The sequence below is a fragment of the Cuculus canorus genome, chromosome 12 (genome assembly GCF_017976375.1).
Source record: "Cuculus canorus isolate bCucCan1 chromosome 12, bCucCan1.pri, whole genome shotgun sequence".
In the NCBI taxonomy this organism is placed as follows: domain Eukaryota; kingdom Metazoa; phylum Chordata; class Aves; order Cuculiformes; family Cuculidae; genus Cuculus; species Cuculus canorus.
The window spans coordinates 1,443,463-1,470,356 of record NC_071412.1 but is presented as its reverse complement, the minus strand read 5'-3'; the positions used below and the strand labels follow the sequence as shown (position 1 = coordinate 1,470,356).

Genomic DNA, 26,894 nt, shown 5'->3' with positions numbered 1-26,894 from the left:
GAAATTTTATAGCAAATATCCATTCTCTATTATGCACAGGTATTTTTATCATTTTCTTGTGATAAAAAAAGCTGTAGGCACACATCTGTTTTTTTTCCCCACTGTTGGCATATTGCCCAAAACTGTGAAAGAATGTGTGGGATCCACACTTTTCTGTGCTGTAATGGCAGCTTGAATATCTGTCTTTCCTCATCTAACGTAGCTTTAAGGGGTGCACTTTTTTGTACAGTAAAAGAGATTTTACTAAAAGCAGTGCATGGCAGACTGACATTCCATTTGGAATGTGGACTGCCCGTTTACTAGCTTGGTTTATTTCTGATTCTGCTCTCAAGCTTAAGATCAGAAACTTTTTATATATTTAATTTACTTTAATGAGTTGTGGAGACAATTGCCTTAGATAATGCACTGTTCCATAAAGTAGAAGTTCTTGGTTGGGCTCTGTCTGGTTAAAGAAAGCTGCCATGAAGTAGGGAGAGGGGGTTAAATAATGATGTAGCATCTCAGTTGAGAATGTGTATTCCCCATGGTCTTAATAAGGGGGGAAACAGAGTTTTTGACTTTCCTGACGTCTGACCTGAAATGGCTTGTTCAAGAAAGGTGGACTGAAATTTAATTGGAAAACTTACTGAGCTAATATCATATAACACTGAGAGCAAAACCAATATCCACTGCTATCAGCTTTCATTGCTGTTGCTGTAGGACGAGACTTGAACCCAGTGGGAAATCAGTCTTCTTAATGGTTGGACTCAGTCATCCAGTGGGTCCTTTCCAACCTAGTGATTCTGTGATTCTCCCAGTTCCTGCCTGGATGTAAACATGATATCAACTCCCTCTTCTTCCTCAGACTTACCTTTCAGTGCACTTCTGATTCCAGCCCCTCACCAGCTTTGTTGCTCTTCTCTGGACACGCTCCAGAGCCTCAACATCCTTCTTGTGCTGAGGGGTCCAGAACTGAACACAGTATTCAAGGTGCGGTCTCACCAGTGCTGAGTACAGAGGGAGAATCACCTCCCTGGACCTGCTGGTCACACCGTTTCTGATCCAAGCCAAGATGCCGTTGGCCTTCTTGGCCACCTGGGCACACTGCTGGCTCATGTTCAGTTGCTGTCAACCAACACCCCCAGGTCCTTCTCCTCCGTGCAGCTCTCCAGCCACTCTTCCCCCAGTCTGTAGCACTGCACAGGGTTGTTGTGCCCCAAGTGCAGGACCCGGCATTTGGCCTTGTTAAACCTCATCCCATTGGTCTCGGCCCAGCGGTCCAGCCTGTTCAGATCCCTTTGCAGAGCCTCTGATGATTCTCCTTAAATATTTTCAACAGTGTTTTCTGCAGCTGAAGTGGGCTGTAACTACACGGATACAAAGCACGTTGTCTTCTGTGCTTGCAGGGTGGTGTGCCTACAGCTGCCTACGAGTAATAACCCGAGCCTACCTCTGGGGAAGCAGGAACAACTGAAGTTATTTAGCTATTGGTTTGCGTTTCTCTGCTCATACCTGCTTGCGGTGGTAGGAGGGAAGGACTTAATGCAAAAGTTCTTGTTGTATGGCTGTATGACCAATAGAAATCCAGAATATAAGGAAGATTGCCTCTTATTCCATATAGAACAGCATTAAGATGCAATGCTCTGGTGCGGTTTACTTTAATTTTCATCAACATTCATAAGTAACTTCTTTCCATTCCCTAAGTATAAAATGAAAATACACTTTTTTTCCGAGGAGTCTAATATGCCAGGAAAGAACTGAACAAAACAAGACATTCAAGAAACTAGCAAACGTGCAACATCTTTTTGGGTGTAGTTAAAATGGACGAGGGCGAAGGCCTTTCAATCAAGATGGAGTTTTCCCTCGTTTTCTTTTTTTTTTACGTGACAATGTCCGAGTTTTCATTCTCTTTCCAGAAAAATACAAACTTTACAAAGCCACGTTAGTATATGTGTATCATCTTTATGTAGACAATCCTATCGTGTGGGATGGCAGCTAATCCATGGGTTAAAGCAGTTTGTGAATATGCACAGGTAGTCACTTGTTGCTGAGCCATAAAACTGACTGTGCTTTCTTCCTGTGGAATCTTAAGTCTTTCTTCTCCTCTTCCCATCCCCATTAGACTAAATGTCTCTGTTTTATTTTCCTTCATAGATTGAAATGCTAAGGAAGAAAGTAAAAGAAAAGGAATTATTTATAATACAGCTTTTAGAAAAAATTTCTTTTTTAGAATGTGAGGTAAGAAGTTACCTTTTAAGTTTATTTTATTGTGATTATTTTATGAAGCCAAATAAAATTTGAACCTATGTCACCTGATGTTATCTGGATGCATATTTACTATATGTATTTGCTGTTCTTAAGTATGGAAATCAAACTTACAACACCAGTCACACGAGGAAATTATGTAATACAAAGTCGCAATGTTCATGCTACGTTTCTTAACATACATCTTATGACCATATTATAATGACTTAAACCGGAGGCTTCTGAATGAAACTTTAATTTACATTTTCTCCCAGAAGTAAGGATTCCTTTTTTTCTTTTTTTCTTAATAAATTATTTCTTGTCGGGATAAGCCAATATGCAATTTTATTTCCCTGTTCAATTAACATAATCTCAATACAATAAGGTTTTGATGAAAATTACTGTTTTCCAGAATAAAGAATTACAAGATAAATTGGACTACTTAATGGAAAACCAGCCAAAGACCAATATAGAAACCAGAGACACTGGTGTAGGATGTGATCTTCCATACAGGTATTGACTTTTTCTGCTTGTTCATAGGAAACTTCTTCATCATGTCCCCGTTTGGTGCTGAATTAGCAAACCACTGTGCTAATAAACCGAAAGAGTGGATTGTAGAGTTTAACAAAACTTTCCTAGGTTTAGAAGAGCACATCTGCTAGGTGCAGTGTACTGGAATGACTTACACAGGAGAATTCCCAGTGCCTGAAGGGGCTCCAAGAAAGCTGGCGAGGAACTGTTCACAAAGGCTTGGAGTGACAGGGAAAGGGGCAATGGGTATAAACTGGAGAGGGGCAGATTTAGACTAGACATGAGGAATTTCTTCACCATGAGAGTGGGGAGGCCCTGGCCCAGGTTGCCCAGGGAAGCTCTGGCTGCCCCATCCCTGGAGGGGTTCAAGGCCAGGTTGGATGGGGCTGATCCAGTGGGAGGTGTCCCTGCCTATGGCAGGGGGGTTGGAACTGGATGGGCTTTAAGGTCCCTTCCAGCCCAAACTATTCTATGATTCTATGATTTCTTTTGTTTGAGATGCAAACATACTTTAAACCCTTGGGGAGTACTTATTTACAGTAGCGTGATTTAAGGTATGAGTCAAGAGATTTGACTTTGTGAAATATTGAGGAAAAATGTCTGCTGGCAGTGCAGCAGAAGACAGTGGACAGCTCTGCCTTGAGGCTGGTCGATACTATTTCACTCATGTTTTATTCTTTGTATTCTGGGAGATGCATTCAGAGCATTTTAAAGGGCAGATAACACCCACAGTAGCAGTGTTTAGGGCTGCTGTGCTTTATGGAGCCCTGGGTGGAAGACTGCCAAGTAAGCAGCACGGTAACATTACCACTTCTGCACTGGAGTGGTTGTCTCTGATCTGTGGTGGCCAGTGGCTCTATAGCCTGGCTTTGTAGAGATCCAGATACTGTGCCTCTCCTTCTCCTCCTCCCCTTTCTCTGCCCCGAACACTGTGACAGCATTGCTCTGAGCCCTGGGAGCAAAGCTGTGGTCTTGCACTTCAATTTTCTCTCCAGCAAGTCACTATAGTGAAGGGGCAAACCAGAAACCAAAACAGTACGGTAAGAAGGACTATTACACCTTACTTTTACTACAAAAAAGTAAACTTTTCCATCTTAACTGCCCTGCAAATTGAATCATTTAGTTTGAGGAATGTAAATTAGCATGTGAAATCAGCAGGCTGCAATACAAACTAAAATTTTCTCCCCAACTGAAAAATAGATTCATTTCAGTGTTCAGCCTAGAGACTATTTTAATGGCATGAGTTTTGAAATCTGAAAAACACTGTTTTTCACTTAAGGTGCCAACAGAAAGCTATCTTTGTTGTCCTCTCTGGAGCCTCTCTGCGTGTAACCACAGCCCCTACATATCTGATATTTTTCCTATTTTTGAGATTTATCTCTATGTAGAAATTCACCTTTCTGCAGTTTAAACTTTATGGAATTCTTCACAATTAACTGTGTTCTTAAGTGTAACATTGCTGTCTTTATTATTGTTGTTAAATGTAATATTGCTGTCTCTTGTTGCAGGATCCTTAGTCCTAGTAGCTGTATTGCTGGACGTTCCAGTATGAGCTCCAGCAGATGCCTGCATGTAAACTTGTCAGTACCTGCCATGTTTTTTATCAGATATTCTTTGTGGCATTACAGAAAACAAATATGGAACATATCAAGTATACTGAACAGCTTAATTTTAGCCTGTAAATATCAATAACAAGGCACAAGTTCATTGCTGTAGCATTCCCAGCCCAGCTGTCTGACACTCTGGCGTCAATTAACTCTGTGAGCTTTTTCCTGTCTCCTTAACAGCACAAGTACTGAGAACCGAAGATCTCCTGAAAGTGCAAGGCCAGTGAGGACATACACCCCTTTCAAGAGAGTGTTGGAATTCAGCACAAAGAACAGTACATCTTGAGCACCCAAGTCAACATGCTTTCTAAATATGAGCAAATATCTTGTATCTTTGCAGCTTGATTAGATAAATTTTTATCCGTCGTAGAGAAGAACAGCAGCATGGAGTCTTGCAAAATTTATCCTGAAATCAGCTTTTTAGTAACTTCACATCTGAAGTTACGACTGACATTAACTGTGAGGGGGATACGGAAGAGGTGGGATGAGTGAAACAGCAGTCAGTATTGCTTCTTTAGAAGCTGCTTAGTGCAATGTGTCATTTCAGCTGCCTGTAAGGAAGGAATTGTATAACTGTACAGGTTTTTTTTCCTTCAGTTGTGTTGTCATTCTACTTGTGTTATGAAGTTCTAATATATTTTATTTCCAATGCTACTAGAAGCAGTATCTGAAGCTATGCTGGCAAAGGACATTCGTCTGAAAGCTTCCCCTTTGGCCATGTACAAAGTGCGAGGGCTGTTCACGCCTGTCATAGAGACTGGTATAGTTGAGGGCTCTGTTCACCTGGAAGAAATTTGCTTATAACCAGCACCCTCTTGCTGAGAGGGAGAGATGCAACTGGGCTGTCTCAAACAGTTCCCTCAATGCATGGAGAAGGATGTGGTATTTGTTGCTCAAAACATTAACCAAAAGAGCAGATTATCATCGGGTTGGCTTTGTTGGGCTGAGGCACTGCTTTGCGCTTTATCAGTCATGGGATAGAGTGACTGATGGTGATACACTCAGTAGCACTTGTGTAGGAAAATCCCTGTCACTTTTTAAATATACTTTTCCACTAGAGGAAGGAATTTTCATTAAACAGAAATTTGCCTACAGCAACTTGCAGCACTCCCTGCAATTCCTATAGCAACAGCAATCCTGAATCAGGATTTTGAATACTTTTTCTTCTTCCCAAAGCACTTACCAGCAGAAATGACTGCATATAGTACCGAACTTATTTAAATATATATAGGTTATTTTTTACATTATGTTTTGATCTCCCAGTCATAGTGAACTAAAATGAATTATGACTATTCCATTGTCGTTCTATTAACATGAATGAAGAGTATTTTTTTTCATGACAGTAACTGCTATAGATAACAAACAACTTAGGTTTTTTATGATTAATGTTGTTCTTGCATTGAATGTCAATCCCAAGACGTACTAACCTTGCCACAGGGCTCCACAAAGTGATTGCCTTTATCTCCAGCGTAATGCAGGTTCTTAAAGCCAGTACTGTCTGTTCAAATTAAGTATCCTCACTAGAGTTGTATTTAAAATAATGTTGACCTTATAATCCAAATCCTACTCTCGCGTTATTTCATGGGCTTCTGAATTTATTAGAGAACTTGTTTATTTTGTAGCTGTGCTGTTTAACTACTAGATAAAGAAGCCTATATTGGAGGATGGATTGAATGGTGTTTTGACGTGGTACAGGTATCTTGCAGGAACATGAACTGCTTGATATAATCAAAGCACATACAAAATAAAATGGGAAGCTCAGGCTTCTTCAGCTTTTGTGCTCAGATCACACTTTGTTTGTACATAAGCTATTTTTTTCCTTGTGACTTGTTCAGCTCCTGAGAACTTAAAACAGTCAGTCTTTCTATGAAGTCACATTATTATGAACACAGTATTATGGATTGTATTAGGCACAACATTCAAGCAATGATTGCAATCAAAATAATTAACAAAAAAGTAAATGTGTGAAGGAAGCTTGTAATCGTCACTGGTATAGAATTTGCAGATATTAACGGCTGCTCAGTGCTTCTTATAAAAGAATAATTTTAAAATATATTGTTAGTTTTAATAGCTCTAAAAGGAAACTGTTTACTTTGCACGTGATGAGGGAGCGCAAAAGATCTCAGGCTGTTAAAAGGGAGAGAAAACCCTCCAGTTGCCACAATAGTAAATGGACATGATACCACACATTTGCTCAAACAGCTTCTCCCAGAGAAGAGGCACAAACCCTTTATAGCGGGAAAGGTGAGGCCCCTGAGAGTAAAGGCTGCTACCTGTGAAAAAAAGTCCTCAGATAAAACACCCTCTCATTAGGCAAAGCAGAGGAATTGTCTCGTACCGGGACACTGGGAGAAGCTGTAGTCTATACTGTGTAGAGGGTATTTTTCATTGAATGAAGATTTGATGCTTGAGTAAATTTGGGAGACTGAATTTGCACAACAAAGTTCTCAAATATCTGTTCATTTGATAAATAACTAAATTAATTATGGTTATGATTAACTACGATCATGGAGTGAAACTCTAAATGAGAAAACATTTGAACTGGAAGTGTACGTTGCTGAATCCGAAAGATGAGAACCCAACTGAAATGTCAGGGATAAGGTTTGTACTTGTGTGGTTGCACCTCCCTCCAGTGGCTGAGTGCAGCACGTGTTCAGACAGGGTCTGAAGATGAACTAAGAACTAATCCCAGCTGACCACAGTCACATCCCTCAGAGATGCAGCTTTAGTTCATTACATAATGTCTTTTCAGCATTGTTTTGTGCCCAAATAGTCCCTCTATATATCAGGTTATTTCAGTCTGAATCATGGTTCGTGAAAGTTATCCTCGAACTTAAGATGAATGGATGAAGGTGGTATTTATAGATAAAAGGAAATGTGTGGTGTTGAACAAGACGTTGACTGACAAGTTTAAATAAGTAAAAATACTTTACCCCTCTGGTTTTGGCCAGAATTCAGAAAACTAAACCTAGTGACTGTGAAGGGCTCAGTGAATGCTTGGAGAGGGCAGGATGAAGTATCAAAATGCCATTTTGACTCAGACTTCAAAAGGAAGTTCATTCTACTTTTAATATATTCTGGAGGATCTCCTTGGGAAACAATGCAAGCTATTTTAACTCAGACTTGCAAAACGATGATCATCTGTTCAAGACTTTACCGAGACTGCAGCAAGCTATTGAATTTTTCCTGTAAAAGTTTTTTGTGTAAATTCTGTCTTTACTATTTAATGAAATATATTTTTTCCTAAACCAAATAAAGCTTGAAGTCTATGCTATATTTTAAGAACATTTTGACATGCAGTGAGCTGGATGACCATCATTTAATTGAACTGCTTCTCTGCATTTGGTAACTGTGAAGAACAGGAGAGGAAGAGCATTTATATCACTGTGTTACATGAAAATGTACAGCTTTCCAGTCAAATTGGCAGCAATATAAATTAGCATTAACAAATCTGACTGAAAAGACTGTAACATTTCAGTATAAATTTTGTCAAAGAGATCAGGTTAATTAGTACTGGTACATCAGAAACTAGTAAAACTTCTGTAAACATCAATAAAAGCCATATATTTAGGTTCCAGAAAGTGCATTAAATATGAGTCAATTGTATGACTACATTTGTATCATGATAAGTATTCTTTTGAGATTTACTCCAGATACTCTGGAAAGTATTTTGGGATATGGTTTTCATATACGCTGTATAAATAATGCAGTTACGTTGTATGCTTTTAATATATCCTGTATGTCAGACTTCAAAAGGATAAATTGCAATAAATATTGTATTTGACCTTTCTATTCTGTTGTGTCAACAATCACTTAGAAATAAACTTCCCTTAAAACCTTGCAAACTCTTACTCTATTCAGTCTTGTTTAAGACGTGTATGAATGCAAAACCCAGTTCCTCTGGAGCCTCGCTGTTCTTGTCAGTGTTTCCTTTGGCAGATGGGCTCTTGAGAACGGGAAGACACTCCCTTGCTAACGGCTCAAGACTTCTCAAAGCCAAGTAACAAAACTAGATGAACTTTTAGGAAATAAAGAACCACTGACTTGCACAGGATACATGAGAACTGGGTAGCTCAGTTCTTTCAAAAAACAAAAAAACAACCCCAACAACTTCAGATCCCACAGATCACATCTGAATATATCTGGGATGCCCTCCAGGCTTCATACTGTCCCTGGTGGGACTGGGATGACCATGGCCCATCTTTTATAACAGTTTGTATCCACTCTGATAATAGGGATTTATCTTTAAGACCATCACAATGAAATAATCTACATGTCAACTAAATACCAAGAGGTCATCCAAATGTGACAATCGCAGCGTTACTGTTTTGCAATGCTCAGCTGAAGAATGTGAAGTTTGTCACTGGAGTAAAGCTTCCCTGTGTACCTGTATTGAGTACAGATTGTCAAAAGGACCTCATAGAATATTGTGGAAATCAGCAATGCTCAGTGCTGAACCTACAACAGGATTCTGGGAGTTGGATACTAATGCTTTTCAGAGAGGCTTTAAATCCTTGTTTTGACATCTGAAGACTCAGATGTGGACAATGAGCAGAGCAAATAGGTAAGAATTAAGTTCTCTCCACATTGTAAAGTCTGTAATTCTGTACAGGAAATCCCTGCTCCACAGAGTGGAGATGTACACGCTATGAGTTTTAGTCCACTTACAATTTTATTCCATTCCTATTCAGCACCTGGGGCTAACTGCATGTGTAAAAGAAGAACTATGCAGAAGAGATGAGCTAAGGCCCTTCCAGCCCTACCTCAAGCATTAGAACATGGAAGAAACAGGAAAATGAGGTGATAGCAGCTATCTACAACTTGAGGTATGTTCATTTTAATTCCAAACATCCATACCATTTTTTCTGTTCTTTTTTAGGGTGGTTTATTTTGTACGTCTGGCTTGATTCTTCTCTTCCTGCTCAATATTTCTGTAAAAATAGGGGTTTTTTCCGCTTCAAAATCTACTTTCTAAAGTCTCTTTTGCCCCCTTTTTAGTGAAGAGAAGCAAGAGTAACATTTATAGAGTTGAAGAAAGGAGAAAAGGGCAATGGAAATGATACCTTAAATAGAAAAGAAGCAAGAGTTTTACTTTTAATATTAATTTTGGACAGGGTCACATATTTCTTCTACCTGAAAAAATTCAGCCAGTTGTACTTCATGGCCATCTGTCCCAAAATGCCTAAAATGCATCAGCTTAATTGTAACCGGCATTGAAAACGCAGACATACTAAGAATTCAGACACAAATGTCTGCTCCAGTGTTCCTTGTAACTGGTGTAATATTAAAAAAAAATAATCTATGCTAGAACATGTTTCTTAGTTATATCAATACTTTTCTTTTTAGCTATATTATATTCTAAGGTGAATACTCCTGGGTCACACCTTGCTCCGTTGTTGGGACAGACAGATTTCCCACTCTTCCCAGAAATCTTATGCGTATACTATTACTTTCCAAGGTCTAATTATAATGTTATTATTAAAAGAAGAAATGATTTGTTCTAAGTTGCTAACCTATGATATATTTGAATATTACGTATAGCTTTTGTGATTTTAGACCTAGAATGTAGGATTAGCTTGAATAATAACTTTTAGCTGGCCTGCGCCTGGACAGCACTTAACTAAGGACTTTTAACAAGGCTGCAGTTAGAAAGAATGGGAAAGAATGTGACTGATCCAACTAAGCCAGAAAACAAGGACTAGTTTCTCCCAGCATTTTGCTTAAGAAACTCTGCCACTGGCCTGGACAGGTACACACTCTCCTGGGTGGAAAACTAATTGGATGGCCGAGCCCAAAGAGTGGTGGTCAATGGAGTTAACTCCAGCTGGAGGCCAGTCACAAGTGGTGTCCCCAGGGCTCAGTACTGGGTCCAGCCCTGTTCAGTGTCTTTATCAATGACCTGGATGAAGGCATTGAGTGCACCCTCAGCGAGTTTGCAGATGGCACTAAGCTGGGTGGAAGTGTGGATCTGCTGGAGGGTAGGGTGGCTCCAAAGGGATCTGAACAGGCTGGATTGATGGACTGAGACCAATGGCATGAGGTTTAACAAGGCCAAATACCAGGTACTGCACTCGGGGCACAACAACCCTGTGCAGCTACAGACTGGGGGAAGAATGGCTGGAGAGCTGCATGGAGGAGAAGGACCTGGGAGTAATGGTTGACAGCGACTGAACATGAGCCAGCAGTGTGCCCAGGTGGCCAAGAAGGCCAATGGCATCTTGGCTTGGATCAGAAACGGTGTGACCAGCAGGTCCAGGGAGGTGATTCTGCCCCTGTACTCAGCACTGGAGAGGCCGCACCTTGAATCCTGTGTTAAGTTCTGTGTTAAGAAGGATGTTAAGGCTCTGGAGTGTGTCCAGAGAAGAGAACGAAGCTGCTGAAGGGGCTGGAGAACGAGTCTTACAAGGAGTGGCTGAGGGACCTGGGGTTGTTTATCCTGGAGAAGAGGAGGCTGAGGGGAGACCTGCCTGAAAGGAGGTTGCAGAGAGGAGGTAGCTGGCCTTTTGTCCCAAGTGACTGAGGACAGGACAAGGGGGAATGGCCTCAAGCTGCACCAGGGGAGGGTCAGACTGGATATCAGGAAAAACTTTTTCCCAGAAAGGGTCATTGGGCCCTGGCAGAGGCTGCCCGGGGAGCGGGGGGAGTCACCATCCCTGGAGGTCTATGAGGTGCTCAGGGACATGGTTTAGTGGCAGACAGGAATGGTTGGACTCAATGATCCAAGAGGCCTGTTTCAACCTGGTGATTCTACGAGTCTATGATCTTAAGGGTCCCTCCCAACCCAAACTATTCTATGATTTTATAATAGAATACACAGATTTCTGGGAAAATTTATCCACAGGCATGAGTGGGAAATCTGTTCTGTCCCAGCTCCTGTCTCGCTGCACAGGGTCGATGGGGATCGCTCCCTCGCGTTGCCCAGGGCTGATAAAGGCTGCTCGCTGCCTACACCCTAAAACCATTCTTAGAGATTTTCTTCGCTGGCTCTCTCGCTCCCAACGCTCTGCCAGAGCTCCTCCAGCTGCCAGAGCTCCTCCAACACGCGGGCAACGGCAGGGTTTTCGCCAGCGCCGGCAGCCGGGGCAGCAGACGTCACCCACAGGCGCGGGGCGCGACCGCCCCTTCGCGTTCCGACCGCCCCTTCGCGTTCCGACCGCTTCGGGCCCCGCCGTCTCGCCGTCGCTTCCGGTAAGATGGCGGCCCGCGGGTTGGTGCGGAAGAGGCGCCGGGCCCCGGCGGCCGCGCATGGAGGCGGGCGGCGGACTACGGGGCCGGAGCCTCCCCGAGCTGCGGGAGATGCTGAGGCGGCAGGAGCGGCTGCTGGCGGATCGGTGAGGAGAGGCGGAGCGGGTCAGGACGAGCCCTGCGGGTGTCGCGGCCGGGGAGGCCCCGGGGCGTCCGGCGACAGCTCGAGGGGGACCGGAGACCCCGCTGTGCTCCGCCCCGAGAACTGCAGCGGCGCTTCTCGCCGCGCCTCTGGGAGCAGCAGCCGCGCTTCTGACCAGAAAAGCGTGTCGCAGTCTCCTTCGGCTTGTAGCGATAGGGCTAGAAGCAACGGCTATGAACTGGAGAGGGGGAAGAGTTAGACTGGACCTAAGGAGGAATTTCCTTTCCATGAGACTGGTGAGGCCCTGGCCCAGGTTGCCCAGGGAAGCTGTGGCTGCCCCATCCCTGAAGAGGTACAAGGCGAGGTTGGATGGGGCCTTTATAAGATTGGTATATAATTATGTATCCTTAACGTAAGGAGATGGAGCTGTTGGAACGGGTCCAGAGGAGGCCACAAGGATGATGCTAGTGTTGGAGCACCTCCCATACAAGGACAGGCTGAGAGAGTTGGGGTTGTTCAGCCTGGAGAAGAGAAGGCTCCGAGGAGACTATAGAGCAACCTTCCAGTGCCTGAAGGGGCTACAGGAAAGCTGGAGAGGGGCTGTTCACAAGGGCTTGTAGTGATAGGATATGGGGCAATGGGTATAAACTGGAGTGAGGCAGAGTTAGACTGGACATAAGGAGGAATTTCTTCACTGTGAGAGTGGTGAGGCCCTGGCCCAGGTTGCCCAAGGAGGTCGTGGCAGCCCCATCCCTGGAGGTGTTCAAGGCCAGGTTGGATGGGCCTTGGGCAGCCTGAGCCAGTGGGAGGTGTCCCCGCCCATGACAAGGGAACTGGGTGATCTTTACGGTTCCTTCCAACCCAAACTTTTCTATGATTCTATGATTTTATCAACCCTCTGAGGCTGGAGGGGCTTTGCTTCTCTTCAGTGGTGTAGGATGTAAACAAGGAACTTCATGTAATGATGAGGATCTTGGGAGTGCTATCCGTTCTTGTAAAACAGTTCTGTACATCGGATGGAAATAGGATTGTTTATAACCTATGAAATAATTTGTTTCCTTATCTCAGGAAATTCATTGCTAGGCTTCCAGATAAGGGTAAGAAGATCGCCGATTTTGCCGAAAAGCTGACGCGTGCCATTTTACAAGAGGAAGAATTGGCAAGGACGGCTGAGCTGTTATCTGCTGTCAGATTGGAGTTTCGGGTGAAACAGGAGGTTAATAGAAGCAGACAACAAGTTATCCTAGATGAGGACACGCTAAACTGTGAGGATTCCTTACTCTTTAATGAAAACTCCAGTATTAAAAGTGTTCCTGAGATTTCTTCCCAAAGGCAGGAAGCAGGATGTATTCAGCAAGATGCCACAACTACGGATCTGGAAAATCAAAGGACTCAGAGGAAAAGTGATAATGCAAAACCTGTTGCAGGAGATCAGAATCTTTTTGGTGATGTCATCTCCAAGTCATCCACAAGCAGTGATCTGAAAAATGATCAGCAGGCATTGCAGAGCCGTTCTGAGGATGGTACAGAAAGTACAGCTGCTATGGACAGCAGTAAAGACGCATTGGTTGATGCCTTTCAAAAAATTACAATTATAGATGGGGAATATAGTGAAAAAGTATTGGAAAAAGAACAGAATGTGGCTAAACGTATGGGCAGTATCTTTGGAGGACAGCACCCCAAGACACCACATTATATTGAAGTTCTAGAGGCCAGAGCCAAGAACCCAGTCAAAAAAAAAAGCAAATTCAAACCAAATATGTAAGTATTACGGAATAGAGGAATCCTTTGTGTAATAATTGACTCGTATAAAATTGGAAATGGTACAGAACAAGCATAATGGATTTCTTTTCTTATGGTGATTAAAGAGATTTAAATTATATGACATGCAAAGTGAATGTTCTCTAGTATTAAGTGCCACGGAATCTCAGTTTAAGCAGTGTTCTAGTGCTACCCATTTGAAAGTATTGTCATGAATTTTCATAGAGTTTCATAGCTTATAGTACAAAACTATTAAACAGTTGGCAAAACTTTGTTGTGGGTAGACTCTAGAACTGTAAGAACTTTAATAGTAGGGAGCCGTTTGCTTTTCCTGCATGCAGAGGGAAATTACGGTTCACATTGTCTGTGCTGAGAGCAGTGGCAGTTTATGCTCTGTGCGACTCCCAAAGCCATATCATGCTTGCTAATTGATTGGCATAGCTTCTTTGTTGGCTTGGGAGAAACTTATGGTATTGTCTCTCTGCAGAGAAACCTTTTTAGTTCTGAACACTGCTTACTTTTCATTTGTTTATGGTGGTGTAACACTTCAGATTTATTTTTGACTGTTACATATTGAAAGTAACAAGTTTTGGAACTGAAATTTTTCAACCTCGTGCTGCAAATTTGGGTCACAACTTTTATGTTTTGTCACTGCCAGGTTATCAGGAGAGCAAAGTGGATCATCGCGTGATTCCTCATCCAGTCAGTCACCCAGGGGATTTGGCTCTCCAATGACTGCTGAAGAGAGAAGACTTAGAGATAAGAGACATTTGAATGACATCACAGCAGCTCAGCTGCCACCACTTCACCATTCCCCTGCTAAGCTGCTATCCATAGAGGAATCGATAGCAATTCAGATACAGCAAAAAGAAGTTTATGAGGTATGAATTTAAGCTTTGGTCTGAAAACTAATTATGCAGTTGGGATCATTCCTGAAAGAAGAAACCACAAAGGGATCTTTTCATACTGATGAATTTGATGATGAAATTGAGATGTGCGAACTGTGAGACAAGGCACTTTTATTTATTTATTTTAATGATATAATGTTAATCCCTCCTGAAACTGTTATTCCTGCATTAAACAACATCTAGTGTTATTCTTGGTGTGCTCGTACATTGACATCATGGCAGTCACTTCGCCTCTGATTAGAAATTTAGGCATGTACCTTGCATATTGTTCTTCTAGAGAGTTTTTGTCCCTTGCATAAATGAACGCCTAGCAGTATTTGTTATTTGTCAAATAAACAAGTGTCTGCATTTGCCTTTAATAATAGTGCGTCTGAAGAACTTGACTTGTGAGTTTCTTCAAATTCTGTTGTAATGGATTTTGATTTTGACTTCCTAGGTAGTGCCAAGCTAATGTTTAAATAAGATGCTATTGTAAAAGTTTTATTGCTGCTATTGTTTTAAAAGCACTTGCTAATGTAGTCATCTTGGCATCTTAAGGGAGGTATTTTATTTGGAAAACAGAGAGACTTTTTTTTAGCTGAGGTTGTTGAATGAAAAGGATTGCTGTTGCAACATGGTTACTGTGCACAGCTGCTCTCTGTTGTGGACTGATTTCCTTTGTTAATGAGGGTATTGCAGGTGACAACTGCCACATGGGGAATTTCAGAAAGGTTTTCCAGTGCTCTTAGCACTTACACTTATGTCTAAGTGTAAAAAGAAACCTACAATTTCTTTGCTAGTTACAAAGACTTTTAATTAAAGATCACTCTGGAATTACTAATATTATTATGTCAAGTTTATACTTCAGTGCATTAATTCTTTCATGTCCAAGATGAAAATGAGAAATGAACATTTGGTTAAACTTGTGTCTTTTTTTCCTTTTGTACAGGAAATGCAAGCCAAGCTTGCAGCGCAGAAGCTTGCTGAGAGATTGGATGTAAAAATGCTCAAGTTCGAACCAGAGGGAGAGACCTCAATGCAATACAGAGAAGTGAGAGATGAAGATTATTTTTCAGCAGAGGACTGAATTTGAAGAAGGGATGTCTGAGGATGAGCCATGTAACTGATCTTTATGCAGTACTTCTTAAAAACCAAACCTGGATATTTAGAATGTGTGATGTAGTCAGTTTTTTTCCTCCAATTTTTAATTGCAGCTTTTGGAAGGGTTCAGTCTAAACGCCATAAATATAAGTGTTATCAAGTGGTAACCCCAGTGATATTTGGGGACTATGTTTTGAGTACTTGGGGCAGTTAATCCTTGTAGAATGCCCCATAGTTTTCAGCTACAGCAAAGTTGGCTCTTTGATACGCTTTTGCAGGCTATGACAAGTCATCAACAAGAGAAGGTTTCTTCTGTGCAGAAATATGATTACAAAGGGCGTTGGCACACATGTCCGTGGAGTAAGCTAAGGTGCCCATGAAATGCTCGTGTGTAGGAAAGTTTTTGTCTTGTATAAATGTGAGATACTTCTTTATCTATTTAAGATTACCTTTCTTTTACCATATGGTGAACATACATGCCTGGACAGCTGCAATAAATACGTGATAGGCTGTAAGTTAGCTTCTTATCACATGAGAACTTGTTTCTGTGCCTGCACCTTAAAATAACACTTTCTGCCCTTATGTTTTAAACAGGTTTAGAATTTCAAGTTGTTTTGTAACTCGGATTCTGTTTGGGCCTTATGAGACTCTGCTGTATCATTTTTGGTGATTACTGCGAAGCACATCAAGAGATCAAGTTAATCTGAAGATTTTAATATTTTTATTAAAGGTCTTGGTGTTTTCCCGTATTTTTGTACACTGCTTTCATGCTTTGGAATACTATTTTTAGATCGTGTGATGCTGTATATTAAGAGATCCACCCTCTGTTTTTTGAGAAAATGTTTTGTGCATTTTGCAGTTTAGCTGTTCTTTAAAGATAAAAAACTGTCTTCCCTACAATAACAATTTCTGCCTTTTAATGTGAATTTTGAAAGGTAAGGAATACATCCGAGAAGTATTTCACCATGATATCCCATTGTTGACTAGGATATTCCTGCCCTAGTGTGAGTTCAGATCTAAAAAACAAACCTCAGAGGTGGCTCTCATAGCCTGGCAACACTTGTTTTCTGAGACACAGCAGCAGCACGTGCAGGGCAGCTGGACGTGCAAGCCTTTCCTTGTATGTGTACGTGTTCCCACAGGAATAGTGTCTCCGGAAACAGAGAGCACTCCAGATCTGAGTATTTCAAAAAGCTGCATGATGTCATCCAGAAATGGGCGATGAAAGCCTCTGCCACTTCTTGAGAGCGTACAGCACTTCAGTAGCAGACAGTAACTCTCCCAAATGCTCCACCAGCTCTCCCAGGCAGTCTTTGTGGCACGGTCCATACCCTGGCAGTGCAGTTTGACAGGTGTAAGTGCTGCTGAGCTACTATGTGCCGCGATTGAGAGACGGGACGCAGCTTGATGCAAGCAAAATGTCGTCCTTATTGCGCAGCTAACTTATATTTATACCAGTTACAGCTAATTTAGGCTCATACATATTGCAAAAAGCAAGCTCATTATTGGCTAATACAAAAGGGTCTTCTCTCTAAACATCTGCCTCACTTAACGACAGTTTCCTGCCATTCAACAAGTACCCGCGATCAAGCCGCGATCAAGCCAGCCATCTTTGTTCAAGTTCTTATCTCACTCCCTCCTGTGGCCAACAAGTTCCAGCACGTCTGCTTTTATCAACTGATCTGTGCTGGGGGTTTTCTTGAAGCCAGACAGATCCTGTCCAACAACTATGTGGTAATTTTTGAGCATGTCACCTGTTGCTCATCTGTGATGCTTCTTTCCTGTACTCTTTCCTCTCACAGGTTTCTTGTTCTCATTGTTCATTGGGTTCTCAGCAGCTGTCTGCCCTCCTCTTCTTATAAGATTTATCTCCTCTCTGCATCCCTGTACCATCCATTCCCTTTCATATGACATATTGCTCCCTTTAGCTGTATTTGATTTCTACCATGCATCACACATCCTCCTGTCATTGCAATCTTCTCCTAATTTCTCCGGCTCTGTCTAAATACCATTTGAGCACCTTCTACATACCTCAGTTGCTTGATTATCTCACAGAAACCTAAATGTCTCTGTGTTTTAGCTGAGGGTGCCCTCCTGTTGAGGCTTGCTTTCTTGTTTCCAGTTTTGGTTTCAGACTGTGCAGGTGTTTGCCACTTCCAGGCCTTATAGCTCTTGAGGATGCAGTTGGTCTCTTGGATCACCATTGCCCGGTGCCACTACCTGCTCACCCAGTCAGTTCTGGTCATCAGTCCTCCCATTATTTCAGTCTGTTGTACTGATTGAGGACAAGAGGCCTCATAAGCGCACTGACTTTCCCTTTGCTGTTGCAGGAAGCACAAGGTATTGCTTCCAGGCCTGTTTGCCTCTCCTCCTTTTTACTATCATCACCCCTGTCCCTGTACTGACTGTTGTCACGCCTCAAAGTTTCTATGTGGTTTTTCCATGCTGGCTTTTCTGCGCTAAAGGAATTTGCACAAGGCTACACAGTTAAGAATTTGTTTTCTAGATTACTTGAATCTAGCTCAACATAGGCTTCTGCTGACTACGCTCTTGTGCTAACTGAAATTATGCTCTTTCCTTACCCTTTTAAGGCTTTCTTTTCCTCTAAGCTTTGTGAGGTGGTTTTCTTGGTCTGTATTTTGACAGCATTCAACCTGTTGGGACTTTGCCAAAGTGAATCCCCTGAACAAATGCCACCTTTAACGGGGTGGGAAGAAAGAAATTACTTCAGTAACAGGTGAAGTGCATTATATGTTTGTCATACAATTAGCAGCTGTTCAGCACAGTGCTAGAGGAGTCCTTGTGGAAGAGAGTGCTGCCTGGATACGAAACCAAGCTTAAGGTCTGAATTTTAAGTTATTGCTAAGGGGTTTCTATTTGTGCAAAACCTGGAAGCTTTCATGGAGGGGTGTTGGTCATAGGTTCTGGCCATAGGTATATACTTTGAATTAACATTTTGTGAGTGATAAGATGATAAGAAAGCAAAGAGTCAGGTGTAAAGTGATTTCCATGCTAAGGAGGAAGAGTCAGGTGTAAAGTGATTCCCATGTTAAGGAGGTTGTCCAGTCCAAAAGTTTGTAAAAGATTAGAGACTAAGAGGATGAATCACAGAATGGTTTAGTCATACTGAACTTAGTTCCTGATGTATGGTACTGCTGTTGTGTGTTTCACAGTTCTCCAGTTCCAGAGCATTTCAGAACACTGAAAATTGAGGAGCTTGCTCTCTTTTTTTGGGAGTGGACTGTTTCATTGGAGTGGGCTGTTAACCCAGTAGAAAATAAAGAGTTGATAATATATTTCTGAAGTTCCTGGTGTGAAGATTGTTTTGTTTTGATCATGTAAAGTTTGGAGAAAACTAAAACCTTGTACTTAAGAAGGCACTGTAGAAGAAGGTAGGAAACAATTGCTATATAGAGAAAGAAAAGTTTTGGGTATGCAAATGGATGAGAAAAGATCTGTAAGACCTAAAGCCTGGAAATCATGTAGATCTGAAAGATGACAAAAAGAGCTTCAATGTTATGGTGCAAATATGAGAGCTGTAGCATGTATGAAGTTTTTGTGCAGCATAGCTTTGATTTTTGCATCGTTGGGGCTACCTGATCCCCAAATGGCACCAAAGAAAAGTGCTATAACCTTTGCTGAGGGAGGGAACATGCAATCTGCTTTGCCAGCTGGGATGTTAATGTGATCTACAGGATTTAGCAGCCTAAACATTTGCTAATATCTGGGAGATAACATTTTAAACAAGAAAGACATAAATACTGCTGTACTTAATTATTTTGGGGGGACTATAAGAGTAAGTAAGGGTAAAAAAGACACATCAGCTTTTCCTGGTTTTTAGAATTAGATCTAGCTGACAGGCCAGCAGTTCTGTTAGCAGTTTTCCATCTGCTGGCTTATGGACTGCTGCTACAGGCCATGCAATGAAAAAGAAGTCAGTGACACTAAGCTGCAAATTTCTGTGTGGAGGAAACAGGGTCTGCACACTGAGAGAATTTGAAAACCATGGCTCTGTGCTGTGGAATTTCTGAACCTGCCACAGGGATACCATATCAGGAGTTAGGGAAAAGAATATCCAGATGCTACAGACTGATGAGTAGGAACTTTAGCAGGAAGCCATGGCAAAAGCTGGTCATGCTCGGTGAGCAGCCCTGGGCAGTAGTTTGGGGGTTTCTGTATGGAACTTGCAGACAGTTTCCATGTTGCAGACACACCACAAGCTGGCAGCCTTTAGCAGTCTCACAGAAGAGGTAGGAGCTGACTAGCCCGAGTTGTAGGTGGAGATTGCAGAGCCAGTTGCCTGCACCCAGGAGGCTGGCTCTAATCTCCCTTCTGTACCAAGCTCGGTTCTGCCAGGGGAAATCATCTGCAGCGGGACCCTGTTCAAACAGTTTTGGCCTAGTTTGAGTGGCATTTGGCTCATCATCTGCCTTTAGAAAGTTAGTGCCTGCTAGGAATATCCTTTGGTCAGAAGATTTTGTAAAGAATTCTTGGCCTTGAATGCCAATTTATGAATGCCATAAAGGGGACAGGGAATGGGAGTCCAGTGTTGGAAAATCCGTGCCCTACCCTGTGGACTCTGCTGTAGTAAAAGGTGGCTTTTCTCTGCTTTGCCAGCCTCGCTTTTTCTTCAGAGCAATAGAAGAAGTGTAATTTCTCCAAACTGTCTTGTAAGGACAAATTTTTCAGGGAGTAAGTCTTGCATGGTGTGGTCCTGCTCCAGGGAGATGCTAATGGAACTGTGTTTTTCCTGAGTTTGTTGTTCATGTTTTGTTCCAAGCCACTGCTCTTGGGGTGGTATGTGTGGAGATGACCACTGAGATTTCCCGGTTTCCTAATGTTTGTTTTTCAGTTGTGAACTCCCACGTTCTGGGTGGGGGAGAAAGGGACGTAGAAAAGACAGCTGTGTGTAAGCAACATTTATTTTGCTGTGGGTTTTTTTTTTTTTGTTTGTTTTCAATAAGCTAATGATAGTTTTTTATTCTCGCACTTCTGCAGTGCCGTGTCACTGTTGACATTGTGTCAGATTAATGTTAGCTGACCGTAATCCGAACATTTTACACTCACATTGACTTTTCGTGGGATATGAGTGCTTAGCTCCATTTGACTCCTTTGTAAATACTGTAATTATTACTCCATATGTACACATATGGCGTTTACTCATCTCTTTTTTAAAGCAACTGTTTTGATCATTTGGTCATTAAGATTTTATTAAATTGGCCATTGATTTGGTGAAGCATGAAAGCACGTACTGAAGTCAAAGCTTTATTCCGCTACAAACATTTATGCGCCGGTGCAAGTTGAACTGAGATATTGGCTCCGTGTTTCATTTAATCTCTGTGTGCATGGGAATATGTGAATAAGGGTTGTGAACCAATTACTGTATATGAGGAGATGATACAAATGAGCACAGTGAAATGTGTGTGGGAAGCAAATTGATTTTCAACTTGCTCGAATCATTGAACTAAGTATTTCACTTTTAATCATCCAAATAAGAGTGAATGTGTCCTCCAGCAGTAAGTATAAGAGAGGTTTCTTGACAGGGGAATTTGTAAGAATTTGTATTAAGTGACACCTTCATTGCTTTTCTTCCAGGCTTGATATTGGGGACCATAATTGTGTCATGCATGAATTGGCACATCTCCACCGAAGTCATGAGGGAGATAAGTGGGGCCATAATGCTTAATGAACGTATTCCTATTTCCTCCCTCTATCCACACAGCTGGTATTAATGTAGTTGCTTATTAGATCAGGGCAGTGATATAATGTGGCAAGTAGTTGCAGTCCAAGGTTTTGCTGAGTCTCTGAGGCCGAGCACTTGGTAGGAGATAGTCTTTGTACAATTTCTTCATCATGAGTGTGGTGAGGCCCTGGCCCAGGTTGCCCAGGGAAGCCGTGGCTGCCCCGTCCCTGGCGGTGTTCAAGGCCAGGTTGGATGGGGCTTTGAGACCCCTGATCCAGTGGGAGGTGTCCCTGCCCATCGCTGGGGATTGGAACTGGGTGATCTTTAAGGTCCCTTCCAACCCCAAACTATTCTATGAATCTATGATTCTATGATTCTCCTCGATAGAAATTTCAGTTGCAAAATTTCTGTCTGTTTTTCTTCTATTGGCTTCCTTCCTTTCCCCTCCCCAAAATGTTTTCTTCGTTGTTACTTAGTGCTAGTAACGTATACATTTAATTTACTCAGAGATCAGTCAGACAGTGGTGGGAGTACCGTTGCTCTGGTTATAGCAGCATGTCTTCTGCATCCATCCCTGAATTGAAGCTGTCCCCTGCGCTGCTCTCCTGTGCATGCAGGTTGCGTGCAACCTGTGCTGCAAAGAGCACGAATTCTGGGACAAACCTTGAGATTCTGCAGGAAGCGACAGGATTTTTTTACTGTGCACACGTAATTACAACTGATTCTGGAGACGCAGTGACAGCGTTTGTAGGAGATCACAGGGAGGGAGGATGACTCTCAGCGAGGCTGAATGCTTAGCTGTTAGGGCTTCATCTGCTGGGTGGATACACCTTCCCGAACTGACAGTAGAGGGAGAGGAGTAAATTACACAATCATTTAGACCACTGTCCATTGAAGTTGCAAGGCGTTTGGCTCTTACTGATGGATTAACTAAAATGGATAACATTCCTTACAAAGAGAGGAACCCGATATCTGTTGATACTGACGTAAAAACGTGAAGTGGGATTGGCAGTGTCTTCTCCAGCCATTTTATGCCTCTACTTCCATTTATATTGAATTAGCACTGATTTTCTTCTTCTGTTTTTTTTTTTTTTTTTTAAAATCTTTAAAAAGAATTCTTCCAGAATTTGCCTACAATCCAAATGAAATACCTTGTTTTGGGCAACAGATATAGATATATAAATGAGCTGTGTTAGCCAACTATTTGCATTTGAATGTTGGAAATCTTCAGAGACTGTGTGATAAGCTCTTTCTGTTGAAGTCACTGTTATGAGTGACCTGTGTTGTCTCCTGGTTACTATAAAAGACTCGATGTAATTGTGGTTTCCAGAGTTACAGATCCATCAACTCCATTTGTAATTATGTGTGAAATTACTTTGTTGTTGGCTTTCCCCCTGCTTTTTCCTGAAGGGAAAAAAAAAACCCAAAACAACTCAAACAAAACAGATTTACAAAATCTTCGTTATATGCAATAATATTTTCTTTACCGACCCAAATTATTTCACGTTGGTTAGAAGTTCTTATTCCCTGGTTTCACATGTATTTGTCTGAGCTGCTTTGAATTGGCATTGTACTGGTTATATTACTGCTTAAACGATAGTGATGATAAATATTATCCTTGCATAGACATTGGGCATCATTGTATGTCATGTCTGCAGACCAGTTTTTTGCCTGCATGGCAGATTTTTGTGGCTGTGAGCCAGGAATTTTAATGAAAGAAAACATCAAAGATGCAGAAGAAATGAGAATATTAGTCAAGGAAGATACACAGTGATGCTCTCTGATAACCCCTGGTAATTGACATTAGAACTATGTGGGAGCAACTTAAATAAACATCTGGACACTGAGTTTAGACATTTCCAGTGACAAAACCCAGACAGATCTTCTGGACTTGCAATAATAAATATTTCAGCGCAGTCCACATGAATCAACTTAGAATTCTGTTTTCAATTATTCTAGTTTTATAAATATATCATAGTTAATTATTCAGGGATAGAATTTCTTTTGAAGTTTCAGGAATTTGATGTTTGCTTCATTCACATAAAGTTCCATTTTTTATTTATATCAAATTTACTTCTGTTTGTACAAAAACAATAGTGCAAGCTTGCCAAGAGCCATTAAAGCCGAATGCAACTGAACTTTTCCTGAGGTGGAAGGGCCTTTTCTGAAAATCCTGGCAGTGCACTATAATTTGTTCCAGCTATGGTAACCACTTAAATTGTGCTGAAAAGAAAATGATAAATAATCATTTTTAAAAGTTAATCTCAGTAGTTTTAAAGGATTCTTTCCTTATCTTTTTTACTTTATCCTTTTACTTTTGGTAACGTGGTAGTGCTAAGAAAGTGATATCCCTTACAGACAGGGAAAAGATGTTTATATGTACAGAAGTATTTAAAAGAATGAAACTACATCACTGAATGAAACTTGGGCTGCAGTCCGGATCTGGTCCTGATAATACAGCTGTGATGAGGGAATGGTTAGTAAAAGCATGCTCCGCTTTTGCGCACCTTTTATATTCCTTAGAAAAGCCTCTAGTGTGGGCAATAATTGCAAACCCACTTATTTCACAAGGAATTAATCACGTATCTGAGATTGCAGAGTTATTTACGTATATTAAAACACCAATATTATTAATACTACTACTACTTTGAGATGATCTGTATCTTTGTTGCCAGGGTCGCCAGGCAAACCGAGGGATTCTTCTGAAGAGCATTGAGGATTTAGTAGTCTTCATCACCACTTGCAGTTGAATTTATGCTTCCTCACATCCCAGGCTGTCAACATCGGCACGTGTTCCTATGGGTTCCCACCTTGGCTGTCACTAGCATGAGTGCTAGCATATGCTGGCTGCCCATGTTATTGAGCCGCTGGTTGAGTCCTGCTATATCAACAGGTTAAGAATGTTTTAGGCAACTGTGCAGTGTCAGCCTGACCAATGAGTCATTATCCAGTTCAGAAGTGGAAGGGCAGAATGGTATTGGAGTACGATTCAGAAATTCTCCTCTATGCTAGTTGTCAAAATTGTTGTGTCCTGAGTCAAACTTGCATTCATGTGGCAGTTCAGGTTAGAAGGGACACCGGGGGTTTGCTTTTTGCCAACCTTCTGCACCAAGAAGAATCACTTGTGAGGCCAGATTAGGCTTTTCAGGGCTTTAATCCAACCTAGTACTCAAAACCTCCAAGGTTGGAGACTACACAGCCTCTCAGGAGAACCAGTTCCTATGTATGACTGTCTTTCTGGAGTGGGGGGAGATATTTTCCTTTAAACCCAGTTTTAACTTCTCTTGTTTCAGCTTTTGTCTGGTTCTATCTTTTGATGACCCCCCTTCTAGGTCTTGGAGGGCTGCTGTTCAATCCTCTTGAAGTCTTCCCTTCTCCAGGCTGAACAGGTACCACTGTACTGGTACACCACCAGCTGCTCGTGCAACTTGCTCTTGCTACATGGCCTTTTTGGCAGGACTGCTCCTCATCTTGTTCTCATTTCTGGGTAAATTTTAGGCAAGTATATTTGGAAGCTTTAGATTGGTGAGTGTTTTGTATTATTCAGTTCTGTCACAGCTCTCCCAGATCAATAAAATATTTTCTGCTTTCGTGTTTTAGAAGGAGAAAAAAAGAAGTAATCTAGCCTGGTTATTCTGATCTGAGCCTATCTAAAACTTCAGCGTTAATTAAAATAAGCAATTTGTGCTTTGTAACCTTTTCCACATACTATAAAAATGATGGATAAGGAAGCACAGTGAAAGCTATAAATCAGCCTTGAGCCTGATAATCTAATAAGAGCATCTCTTCGGCAGTTTCACCTCTTGCTCATTGATCTATAGCTTGGTAATTAATTTCCCCTAGTTTTAACCTTGTATTTATTAGAATACCTAATTCCTTATAGCTAAAACTATGGACCGGAAATTTGTAGTGTTATAGTTCAGACAGTGTAGCCTGTGCATTATTACAGGAACACTGAGGGAGAAGACAAATTATTTAGAGGTTTATTACTTGGAGAGAGGCATTTGAGGAAAGACAGCAAATAAAGCTTAATGGTTGAAGCTAAATGGAAGATGTAGATTGTGACTATTAAGCAAAAACTTTTGTAACAGAGGAATTACCTATTGAATGATTCTCTATGGGAAGATGTTAGGTTCTCTGCTGCAGGCGCTTAAAACTCCACTGGGCAAAGTACTGGCAGCAGAGAACAGCTCTGTGCTGACCAGGTAAACAGGTAATCAGGGTTTGCTGCCTTTGCTTTGTGTGCAGCCCCTCTTGCAGGGCAGCTGCTGTTTTCAGTTCTATTTGGGATTAAAACCCGAGAGTCTGGTTTGGCTACCTTAACTCACATAGAATTTAAGGGAAATTGTTCATCAGCTCTTGAATCTGAAATACATTGACAATTGTCTTTTGCTCCCCCAGTTTTGTTTTCTGATCTTGCTGAAAGGATAGGGCAGTCTGGGTAATTGCTTTACTTATCAGCTGTGCCCTGTTCCAACGTTGATTACTTTTTCCCAAGAATGAAAATCCTGATAGAAAACAGTAATAAAATTAACTTCAAATTATTTGTAGCAAGTATAAATTCTCTTTATGCATTCTTCTCATGCTTTGCTTGTGTAAAACCAGAAAAGCTCAAGCTGTATGCCTTGATCCCTCCTTTGACTCAAGCTGCTGTGAAGTAGAGAGGAAGTGAACTTTATAAGTTTGTACTTGGTGGCTATTGAGATACTTGACATGTGGATGTTTAAAATGTTAAGTCATTCCTCTCTTTGGGTATTTTTATTGCCTCAATTATTATGAGGTTTTTTAGAGACCCAAAGATAACCTTGAAGTACACATGTTGCGTGCTGACTTTCGTAATGAGGTGCCACACACCTACATTATATGCAGAGAAAGTTTTAAAAAGAAATAAAGCAAGATGTAGAAAAAATGTTAATCAACTACATATTTCATTATTTGTCAAAGCTTCAATTTGCCACTTTATAAACAGCACTTTGTTCACAAAAACCCCACCAAAAAAGGAACCCAGCAAACAGCATATATTGTTATTAGGATTTCAGAGTCCTCCTGCAAAAGAGAATACAAGGGAGATATATTGGCCAGATATTCAGAGGAACTCAGTTCTCTATCTTACAAGTTGTTGTTCATGGTTATCAGTTGTGTTTGGCTTTTAGCATACAAAGAATCGGCAAAGCATCATTTCAGATTTCACCCATTGTGCATCTCTTATGAGACAGAAAAGGGGCTCTGCCTCTTGGTTTGTGCTAGATACATCACTGTGTTTTTACTGGTGGATCTGTGGGAGACTGTCACCCGAACTGCACATTTCCTGCCTTTTAAAAACAGGGAGATGAGAGATAAACTTTCATAGGTCTGGAGGAAGCAGCAGTTTGTGTTTCAGCCTGTGTCACATCTGTCTAACCCATGTACGTGGTCCATAATTCTCTGCTCCAGCTTAGGAGGCAAGTGCTCCAGAGAACTTGGTTTGCTCTTTTGGATGTTGGTGTGTAAGAAAGGATAGCTCCAAAATATTTGGCATCTCTAAGATTAAATGATGTAGAGAATAGGATGAAAGCCTAGAACACCTTTTCCAGCCATGTGCTAAGAAAAGGGAGCATGACACTTGCCTTTAAACCTGGACTATACTTGGATGTCCCCTGCTAAATTGATGTCTAAGTAAATAGCTTTGCTGGTGGGAGTAGAGGAGACATGAGAGTTAGATTACACTTTATCGTGGAACTTGATATGAAATCCATACTTTGTTGCCTGAACACTGCGGTGAGATGGATGTCTGT

The 26,894-nt window shown here is 41.5% G+C and overlaps 1 protein-coding gene across 4 annotated transcripts in view; it reads left to right on the top strand.

The window, feature by feature from the left end:
• MYZAP (myocardial zonula adherens protein) overlaps positions 1-20,530 on the top strand; it is a 72,161-nt gene extending 51,631 nt beyond the window's left edge. For 2 of the 4 annotated variants that reach the window (XM_054077735.1, XM_054077734.1), the window contains 3 exons: positions 2,134-2,217; positions 2,636-2,736; positions 4,542-8,151. In XM_054077735.1, coding sequence (XP_053933710.1) covers positions 2,134-2,217; positions 2,636-2,736; positions 4,542-4,647 — 291 coding nt within the window. In that variant the 3' untranslated portion in view covers positions 4,648-8,151. Of the gene's footprint in view, positions 1-2,133; positions 2,218-2,635; positions 2,737-4,541; positions 8,152-12,756; positions 13,450-14,107; positions 14,331-15,285 lie in introns of those variants that run through there. The other 2 variants (XM_054077737.1, XM_054077736.1) reach the window with 2 other exon arrangements.
• The last annotated feature ends 6,364 nt before the right edge of the window (positions 20,531-26,894 follow it).